This window comes from Aquarana catesbeiana, linkage group LG01 (assembly GCF_042186555.1).
Source record: "Aquarana catesbeiana isolate 2022-GZ linkage group LG01, ASM4218655v1, whole genome shotgun sequence".
Taxonomy (NCBI): domain Eukaryota; kingdom Metazoa; phylum Chordata; class Amphibia; order Anura; family Ranidae; genus Aquarana; species Aquarana catesbeiana.
The window spans coordinates 627825096-627835985 of NC_133324.1; the positions used below are offsets into that span (position 1 = coordinate 627825096).

The window sequence follows — 10890 nt, forward strand, 5'->3', positions numbered from 1 at the left end:
AAAAACCTCCAAATGCTCACAATATCAGTATTTTCATTCTTCCTTTCCCCAGTCTTATGTATTAAAACTATACATAGTGTAGGGGATCAGACTCAAGGCAGGGACAAACTCACAGTCTCTTTAGGAAAACACCATGTTTAATGCACAGGAGATTTCCAAACAGAAGAAAAAGGGCATCTTGCCGTCAAACAAAACAAAAATAAACTTCTGCTCTACCGAGCCTTACTGTGTCCGTAGTCTGACCAGTCCTTGGTTAAGTAGTAAATGTCCTTCCAAACGCAAACACTTTGTATCCAAAGTTAGGGAAAACAAGCAGTCAGGCTCCTAGTTGCCTCCTCACATAGAGACACACACTCTCTCTCTGAGAGCTAGGACCAGCTGCCTTAATCAAGACCTGTAAGGAAAACATTAAACTGCGGTCCATGGACTTGGGAGTCTGTCCCACCCAGAGCTCTATCAGACTCTCAATAAAACCAGCCCCGGAACGGACTTTACCAATACAGGGTAAAGAACTATCCTTCTTTACCCTGAAGACTTTGCTGGTATTACCTCAGATTGTAAATCTAAGAATCCGTGGAGGAACATATATCCCATCAATTACTTTTCCTGTCATTTTACCTTGTTTCACAGGCACTACTCAAACTCGGGGGTTTGAGTACCTTGGGCAAACAGACTGTAAACTTGGAAGAGGGTATCAGCGTTAGCTTGTTGGTTACCTGATCTATGTTCTACAAAAAATTTAAAATTCTGTAGAGCCAAGAACCATCTGGTAACTCTAGCATTTTTCTCCTTATTTTGGGCCATCCATTTGAGTGGGGCATGGTCAGTTATTAGCCTAAACTGTCACTCTAACAGGTAATACTTTAAACTTTCAAGAGCCCATTTGATGGCTAGACATTCCCGTTCTACAATGGCGTATCTTTTTTCTGCAGGGGTCAATTTTCTGCTTAAGAACGCTATGGGGTGTTCCTCCCCATTTAGCACTTGGGATAACACTGCACCTAACCCCACTTCTGAAGCATCCGTCTGCGCTATAAATTCCTGTGTGAAATCTGGGGTGATTAAGACAGGGCTATTACACAGGGTGGTCTTTAGGTCCTGGAAAGCTTTCTCAGCTTCTGGAGACCAAGTTACCACAGAGGACTTCCCACCTTGGTAAGATCCATAAGGGGAGCAACCTACTAACCCCAAAAAAGCCCTGACCTGTTTTTTATTTAGGGGTCTTGGCCAACTTTGGATTGCTTGTATCTTTGTGACTTGGGGTTTTACTATCCCCCTGTCCCCCTGCCAATAATGTACCCTAGATACCGGGCCTCCTCTAATCCCACAGCACACTTCTTAGCATGGAAGGTGTTAGTAACAGCCTGCACTTTAGGTAAGTGGCTCTCCCAGTCTGCGCTAAAAATTACCACATCATCTAAATGCGCAGATGCATAGGCTTGGTAGGGTTTAAGGATGCGATCCATCATCCTCTGAAAAGTGGCTGGGGCCCCATGTAGGCCGAATGGCATCCTCTTGTACTGCCAGTGGCCCTCAGGAGGGGAAAAGGCTGTCTTCTCTTTTGCACGTTCGGTAAGTGTTATTTGCCATTACCCCTTTGTAGGGTCCAGGGTGGTGATATATCGAGCGTGTCCCAGACGCTCAATTAATTCATCTACCCTGGGCATTGGGTAACCGTCAAATTTTAAGAGGTTTCAGGTGTGGGGGTGGCGCTGTTCTAGTTGAAAAAATGTGCTCTGTGTTATCCTACTGTGTTCACCTCTACAGGGTGAAAACAGATAGTTGTGATTATCTGTGACTAGCTGAAAAAATGTGCTCTGTGTTATCCTACTGTGTTCACCTCTACAGGGTGAAAACAGATAGTTGTGATTATCTGTAACTCAGATAAATTAAATTGAAAGTGAATTGAAGAAATAAATTAGCCACTTAAAATTGGTGTGTTGGTTTAGATATTCTTACCATGTGTTGAAGTGTTTGGTGTGGTCACCATACATGGTTTACCTTACATACATTGGTGTAGAAAAATGATGGGGGGGTGTGGAAAAATGATGGGGGGGGAGGGATGGAATAGGATAGGAAAGGGATTGGGGGGAAAAAGGGGGGGGTCCAGTGACTGGTGCTTAAATAATCCTATTGCGATAATCAGCACTTTAGGTTTAAAATATCAAATTATAAGACAATATTTGAGAATAGTCCCATTAAACGTGCACACATGAAAAATAGTGCTGACAGTTTAATCCTCAGTAAACAGAAATGTTCAGTGCAGTCTTCTTAATCTTATTTTCATTGGTGACAAGGTTTGTATAACTCTCGTGCTCTTAAAGTACAGACAACTCCTTTTGCCCCTGCGGGGGTATCATGCAGTCACAGTCTATGCCACTGTGCGGCAGTTCCTGGCACTCTCCGCCTCGTGTTGGTATTTAACATAGAAGAGAAGGGATGCCCATAGCGTAAAAACATTTTTAAAAGTTTTTATTATCCAAATTTGTAGAGCAGTACTCACATATTAGCAGCTCTTATCAAACAAGAAAGTGTCAAATCGAACCGTCAACAAGTCCTGTGTATCTAGGAGATGATGCAAGATGTAGGTTTAGGCCACGCCCTAAGCATTTCATCATTGGACGTCTACGGGAGCAAATTTTGACACCTCATTTAACTTTCAGAAATCATTACAAAATCGGATGCTTCCATTTTGGGTATTTTTCCATTTTGGGAATAAGGACGATTGGACTACACCACTCACTATGGGATTCTTCTATTACCTCAACATCTTCCTTATTTCCTCTGAGACTGCTTGGCGTCGAGCTTCTGGGATGCGATAAGGTTTTAAGTTAACTTTCACCCCTGGCTAGGTCACAATATCATGCTTTATTACTGAAGTTACCCCTGGAAGATCAGAGAACTCCCTATTTCTTAGCAGAAACTCCTTGGTTTCTTGTTTTTGGCTTACGGACAAGGCCTCAGCGATCTTCACCCTAGGCATGGTAGAAGAACCTGTTTTAGTCATCGCCTAGGGTGCTTGGAGCATAAGGGATTCTCTGTCTTTCCAGGGCTTCAATAGATTGACATGGTAGATTTGGTAGGGTTTCCTTTTGCCAGGCTGATGTACTCTATAGTTAACTTCACCCACCTGTTCTACAACCTCGTATGGTCCTTGCCATTTCGCCAGAAATTTGCTCTCCACTGCAGGTACCAGCACAAGAACTCTGTCACCGGGGTTAAAGGTTCGGATCCTGGCGGAACGGTTATAGACTCTAGCATGAGCCTGCTGAGCCTGTTACAAGTGGGACTTAACAAAAGGCATGTCTTTTCCAATCCGGTCTTGCATTTGAGCAATATGTTCCACTACACTTCTAAGTGGGGTTGCTTCTTGTTCCCAGGTCTCTTTTGCTATATCTAATAGGCCCCTCGGGTGTCTGCCATACAGCAACTTGAAAGGGGAAAAGCCGGTGGAGGCTTGGGGTACCTCCCGTATAGCAAACATGAGATAGGGCAAGAGGCAGTCCCAGTCCCTACCATCTACCTCTACCACTCGCTTTAAAATTCATTTCAGTGTTTTGTTGAACCTTTCCACTAGACCATCCATTTGTGGGTGGTACACAGAAGTGCGTAAGTGATTAATTTTAAACAATTTGCATAATTCTTTAGTAACCTTCGACATGAAGAGCGTGCCCTGGTCAGTTAGCAGCTCCTGAGGAATACCCACACATGAAAATATCAGAGAAAGCTCTTTAGCAATACTCCTAGCTGAGGGGTTCCTTAACGGGATTGCCTCTTGGTACCGTGTGGCATAGTCCAAGACAACCAGCATATACTGGTGCCCCCTAGCGGACTTAACCACGGGACCTACAATATCCATGGCAATCCTGTCAAAGGGCACCTCAATGATGGGTAAAGCTACCAGTGGACTCCAGAAACGTGAGACCGGAGCAGTGAGCTGACAAACTGGGCAAGATTCACAGTACACTTTAACCTCTTTGTGTAAGCCTGGCTAATAAAACCGTTGCAATACTCTTTCCTTACTTTTATCCACCCCCAGATGTCCCCCAAGAACATGAGAATGTGCCAGGTCCAGTACCATGCGTCTATGAGGTTGAGGTACTAGCAACTGTTCAAGTCTCTCTCCTCCAACTTCATTGACTCTGTACAACAGGTCATTTTCCATAGCAAAATGTGGGAATATGGCTTCCTCCCCTGGCTCTTGGGATACCCCATTTATCACTTTTACCTGTTCCCTTGCCCTAGCTAAAGTGGGGTCCCTAAGCTGGGTTGTGCCAAAGTTTTCCCAGGTCGTGGGCAGGTCCGGCAAGTCTAACTCTGGTTGGGGGTTCTCTGTGTCACCTGCCAGGACCTCCAAGGGAAAATGGGCAGACTCTTTCTCTCCGTTCTGCTCCTCCAACGGTTCTGGGCAGTAGGAATCCGATCCCGCCGGGGGCCTTTCTCTCTTGGCGTTATCCCATAAATCCCAGAAAAAAGGGAAGTCTCATCCCTATACATGAGATTTGGGATTACTCCAACCTCATAGTCCATAGTGCCACAGGGAGATTCAATAGATACAACGGCTGTGGGGTAACACTTGGTTTCCCCATGATTACAAACCACACCCATTAGCTGTTGCTGCAACTTTTGGGGGTTCACAAGACTGGCATGCACTAGAGTTACTAGACTGCCAGAATCCAGTAAGGCAGTGATCTGGCAGCCATCCACTTTAATGACACAAATTTGTTTCTTAGTGCCACCTGGCTGTTGTGGGGTGTCCCCTGGTGTAGAAACAAAAGAACTTTTCTGGGTTACACTGTAATCCATAGATTCCCTTTGGTGACTGAGCCTTTTTACTCCTTGCGCCTCAGGAACCTCCATCGCATTTACTTCCCTTTTCCCCCACTTTAGGGCGGGATCTTTTTTTCCCGGGTTGGTGGGCTTCTGTCTCTTGGAGAAGGATTCTGTGGGTATTACACCCCGAAGAAAATCCTCAGTACACAAGTACGAGGGCCACCAATTCATTGGCACCTTTAGGATCAGCTCTCCCGGCAAACCGCTGTATAGGGGTTGGAAGGGCTCTCACAAAGCGGTCTACTACGACTCTCTCCAAGATTTGGGCTGGGGTGACGACTTCCGGCTGTAACCACATCCGAGTGAGGTGAATTAGGTCGTACATCTGGGACCTTGCAGGTTGGTCCACCTTAAATTGCCACGCATGGACGCGCTGAGCTCTCACAGCCATTGTTACGCCAAGGCGGGCCAGAATCTCAGTTTTCAGAGTTTCATATTGCCAGGCCTCAGCAGCATTTAGATCAAAATAGGCCTTCTGTGGGTCCCTTGTCAAAAAGGGGGCAAGGACATCAGCCCGTTGGTCCGGGGGTAGCCCTTCACACTCTGCCACCCTCTCAAAAACTGTGAGGAAAGCCTCCACATCATCCTCGCCCATCATTTTCTGTAATGCAGCCTGCACTCGCTTGCGCAAATCTGCAACATTGTCCACACGTAGGACTTTGTCAGTCAGGGACTGCACCTGAGTCTGTATGAGCTTATTGAAATCCTTCTGTTCCTGCATGGCCACTTGGGTAGCAGTTATCAACAAGCGGTTAGTTTCTTGTTGGTCTATGCGTGCTTTCACCAGCTGTTTGATTAGTTCCTCCATTCTCTTATCAGTTTACTTATACCAGTGAGTTAATAAAAAAAAACAAAAACAAATATTTTCTTAGCGTACTGTCCCTTTAAGAGCGCTGGCTCTTATTTATTTTTTCAAAAATGCCGCTGCAAGAGGTACAGTCTCTGGGTCTTGTGCCCGCTTCAAGCCACCAATTGTAGGGAATCAGACTCAAGGCAGGAACAAACTCACAGTCTCTTTAGGAAAACATCATGTTTAATGCACAGGAGATTTCCAAACAGAAGAAAAAGGGCATCTTGCCGTCAATCAAAACAAAAATAAACTTCTGCTCTACCGAGCCTTACTGTTTCCGTAGTCAGACCAGTCCTTGGTTAAGTAGTAAATGTCCTTCCAAATGCAAACACTTTGTATCCAAAGTTAGGGAAAACAAGCAGTCAGGCTCCTAGTTGCCTCCTCACATGGAGACACACACTCTCTCTCTGAGAGCTAGGACCAGCTGCCTTAATCAAGACCTGTAAGGAAAACAAACTGCGGTCCACGGACTTGGGAGTCTGTCCCACCCAGAGCTCAATCAGACTCCCAATAAAACCAGCCCCGGAACGGACTTTACCAATACAGGGTAAAGAACTATCCTTCTTTACCCTGAAGACTTTGCTGGTATTACCTTAGATCAGTGGTTCTCAACCTGGGGGTCGGGACCCCTTCGGGGGTCAAATGATGATTTGCCAGGGGTCACCGAATCCTGGGCTGTTCCTGAAGCCCGCACCGCTCTCCCAACCTTTTTGCGGCCACCCAGCAGGGCTGTTCCTGGAGCCTGTGGCTGCCCACTCAGCCTCTTTGCAGCCGCCTATTCAGTTCACGACATGGCTGGGGGGCAGAGACTAGAGGTCAGCTGACTAGTGAGGAATGTGAAGTGGGAGAAGCTGGAGAAGACTATCTCCTGATTTCGGCATAGGTGTCACTCCTACGAGACACCACAACGTTGGAGACACAGTGAGTAACACTACCTGTGATTATAGTTGCCATTAAAAGTCCCCACTACAGTTCTCAGATGACCTTGCTCAAGAGCACCTGAGTTGGCTTATCAGAACTCCCCCCAGCATTGGCACTGATTCCATTCCCCCCACCACCCCACCAAGGAGTAAGAGAAGGAATAAAAATAGAGAATACATGGAAGGGAGTGAAAAAAGAAGGGGAGGAACAAAGAAAAAGAGAGAGAATAAGAGAGAGAACAAGAGACAGCTAGAGAGAGGGATGGGGAAAAAAACAAGAAATTAGGATAGAGAGATAAAAGGGAAAGAAAGGAGAACAAAGAGAGTGGTACATCCTAAAATGTACCATGAGGGGTTTGAATACTGTACAAGTGGAAGGGTTAGGGGCGCAAATTACTTGTCTTGCCTTGGGTGCTGACAACCCACGCTACTAAAATTATTTTACTGTTAGGGATCCCCACAACTTGGGAAATTTTATCAAGGGGTCACGGTACTAGGAAGGTTAAGAAACCCTGCCTTAGATTGTAAATCTAAGAATACGTGGAGGAACATATATCCCATCAATTACTTTTCCTGTCATTTTACCTTGTTTCACAGGCACCCCGCTACAATAGCCATCTACAGCCCATTAATATTAGAAGTATTCACCTGCTCAGACCTAATATAACTAATGCCTCACAGAATATTAATTGACTGTTGTATGTGACGTAGGATGTGGTTTTGCCTTCCAGAGTCGGATGTGAGCAAAAAGAAATTAAACTCAGGGAGGCAATTACACATGTTGTAAAATTCGATCTCAACAAAGAAAATCTCACAGACCCAATCAAGCTACCACAAGCTGACTGCCTGGTGTCTTGGTCTACTCTGGACTGCATCAGCAAAGACCTTGAAGATTATGTGAGAAACTTCAGGAGATTCTCAAAGCTTTTGAAACCTGGTGGGAGCTTGATACTTTATGGAACTTTAAATAGCACATTCTTTATTGTTGGGGGAGAGAAGATTCATTTGGTAAAGCTTAATGAAAATGACTTGAGAAGTATTCTCATAAATGAGGGATTTGTCATCACGCATTTCGAGGTTTCCCAAAAACAGGCTGTCACTAATCTGATTGATTTCGATTCGGTTGTGTTCTGCACAGCTTACAAGGAACAGACGCTTTAGGCCCAGTTCACACCATTGCAGTGGAAAGCGCACATGCATTTAAATCAAAAGTGTTTTTAGTGCAATTTTATTGCTTAAAATGTAATGCAAGGCAAAATGCAGGTTACGCAAGCTTTGAATGCTTTTTCTTCCTGGGAAATGTACCATGTGACGTTAAAACTGCTCTTATTGCAATGCTTATTGTATTTTTAGTGCATTTTAAGCGTGTTTTCCATGTGTTGCCATTGACTATAATGAAATGTGCATTTTTACCAAAAACTCAGAAAAGATGCAGAAAGCAGGATTTGTCAGAATATAATGCACTGCCCTCTGACAGCACATTGGTATGAACAGCTTCATAGATTATAACAGCAAATAGCGTTTTCATGTACTTTCAGCACACTGTGATCCTGTGTTGTAGGGCATATAAAAATCAATGATGTGAATGGGTCTTTAGGTAGCAAACAGAACTCAGAAACATACTGTATTTCAGCATTCCATGTATGTATTGGTCAAAGTGTTGAGGTAGTCCTCTGGATATAGAGATTGCAAACCTGCTTCTAAAATCTGAACACCTTTTAACGCTGACATACACAAGCTTTGGGCATACAGAAATACAGAGATACAGAAGCCCTGAAAACAGTATCTTAAGAAGCCAGATATGTGTTAGCATCTTTGATTGATTTTTGAGCTAATGAAGGTTTAAAAATCTAAATATTCTGATTCCAGAACTTTTATTCGGGGTGCTTCTACACCTTTACTTACATGCTATTTAACACTTTCTTAATATACATGTAGCGCTACCCCTTAGAGGGCTCGCTGAATTTTTGGGTTCCCCTATTCCCGCACAGCCAGGCAACATGCATTTTCCAACTTCCACACAGCAACCAGTCCATGGGCTTGTTTTTGTTGTTTTAATGAGGAGAAAAAACTTGGAAGGGATGAAGGAATATGGGATTCCCAATTTGACACAGTAGAACAACTTGAGGGCAGACTTCTATATATACACATAAATGTATCCTGGACTGCACTTCCTCCGGAATAATGGCAGTCTCTAGTGGATCAATGTTAATGGTGATGGTGGACGTGCTCTGTGTGAGGGGGGCAGACTGGGCACAACTTCAGCTATAAATGGCTTAGTCATTCTTCGCAAATTCTTACCAATTGCAGCAGGTCAGGTTGTTCATTGCTTATGAAAATATGGTTCTGCTGAGCCAATAAATAGATATACAGTATATACTATATGAACACCATTAGTATATGGGGCAGTTTTTGCCTTTTTCTCCTTATCAATTTTCAAAAAGGATGTGGCCATAGGAGTGCCCGATATTGCTCGATATTTTGTAAACTTACATTGGTGAGAAAAGTCCAAAATAAAAAGTCCTTCCAGTTTTTGTGTAAAAATTCAAAATGGGTGTAATAATAAAATAGCATAAGATTTCAAGAAAAATAATAAAATACAAAATGTAAAAAATAATACCAATAATATAGTTATACTCTTGAGATAAAGATTGTGTGTGTATAATCAGATGTGTGTGTGTCAAGCTAGTGGGCAGCCTGTCCTCGTGAAAAAGTCTGACTCTAATATTCTTTGTTTACTCCTTTTACTCAGCAATTCAGCCCCCACTCTCTCCTAAAATAGTTTGGTTTAATCAGTTGCCGAGTACCCACTGCAGTTTTAATGTGGCAAGGTTGTGCGGCGGCGCAAATCGCCATATGGGTACACCGCTCGCGCCCGCACTGTCCCTGCGGCAATCGGATTTGCTACAGAACCGTTCGATCTTCAGGTCCAGGCCAATGATTTCTGGCCTGGACCTGCTCATCGGTTCTGGCGAATCAGAGATCCTCCTGTGCCTGTGTAATGTAAACACAGGCACAGGAGGTGATCTCATCTCCCCCCTGGAGCCCTTTCGGTTCCAGCGTGCGAGGAGAGAACATCTCACCGTGAGTGTCATATTTGCCAACATTGTCAAAAAATGTATAGGGATACTTTTCTGTCTGTAGGTGGAGTCTTATTATAATTAGGGGGCGTGAGGAGGGTATTCTTTGTAGGCATGATGTAGCGGGAGAAGAAAAATGTGGCGTGTGAAAAATGGGCGTGGTGTAAACATAATGTTGGGCGTGGCTTAAATGGGTGTGGCTCAAAGGGGTGTGGTTTGAGTCTGAGATGAATGAGGGATGGAGGGAGAAAGAAAGAAATAGGGAGAGAAAGAGAGAGAGAGAGAAGGAAGTTAAGAAAGAGGGATGGAGGGACAGCAGGCCCAGATCCTACATCACACTAGCAATATGTGTATTCAATAAAGTTTAACAATCAGCAGATAAAGATACTCCAAACACCTTGTGTCCCTCCTTACATTAGGTGTCCCCAGTAGAGTCCCTCCTTACATCAGGCATTCCCAGTAGAGTTCCTCATTACATTAGATGCCCCCAGTAGGGTCCCTCCTTACATCAGGTGTCCCCAGCAGAGTCCCTCCTTACATCAGGTTTCCCCAGTAGAGTCCCTCCTTACATCAGGTGTCCCCAGTAGAGTCCCTCCTTACATCAGGTGTCCCCAGTAGAGTTCCTCCTTACATCAGGTGTCCCTATTAGAGTCCCTCTTTACATCAGGTGTCCCCAGTAGAGTCCCTCCTTACATCAGACATTCCCAGCAGAGTCCCTCCTCACACAGGCATTCCCAGCAGAGTCCCTCCTCACATCAGGTATTCCCAGCAGAGTCCCTCCTTACACCAAGTGCCCCCAGTAGAGTCCCTCCTTACATCAGGTGTCCCCAGTAGAGTTCCTCCTTACATCAGGTGTCCCTAGTAGAGTCCCTCTTTACATCAGGTGTCCCCAGTAGAGTCCCTCCTTACATCAGGCATTCCCAGCAGAGTCCCTCCTCACACAGGCATTCCCAGCAGAGTCCCTCCTCACATCAGGTATTCCCAGCAGAGTCCCTCCTTACACCAAGTGCCCCCAGCAGAGTCCCTCCTTACATCAGGCAGTCCCAGCAGAGTCCCTCCTTACATCAGGTTCCCCCAGTAGAGTTCCTCCTTACATCAGATGCCCCCAGTAGAGTCCCTCCTTACATCAGGTGCCCCAGTAGAGTCCCTCCTTACATCAGGTGTCCCCAGCAGAGTCCCTCCTTACAGCAGGCATTCCCAGCAGAGT

At 44.9% G+C, this 10890-nt stretch overlaps 1 protein-coding gene across 1 annotated transcript in view; it reads left to right on the forward strand.

Moving 5' to 3' along the window:
• The window catches only part of LOC141108909 (nicotinamide N-methyltransferase-like), a 28484-nt gene extending 17836 nt beyond the window's left edge, over window positions 1-10648 (forward strand). Inside the window, exon 3 of the mRNA XM_073600879.1 lies at window positions 7335-10648. Coding sequence (XP_073456980.1) covers window positions 7335-7764 — 430 coding nt within the window. The 3' untranslated portion in view covers window positions 7765-10648. The remainder of the gene's footprint in view (window positions 1-7334) is intronic.
• Window positions 10649-10890: the final 242 nt, after the last annotated feature.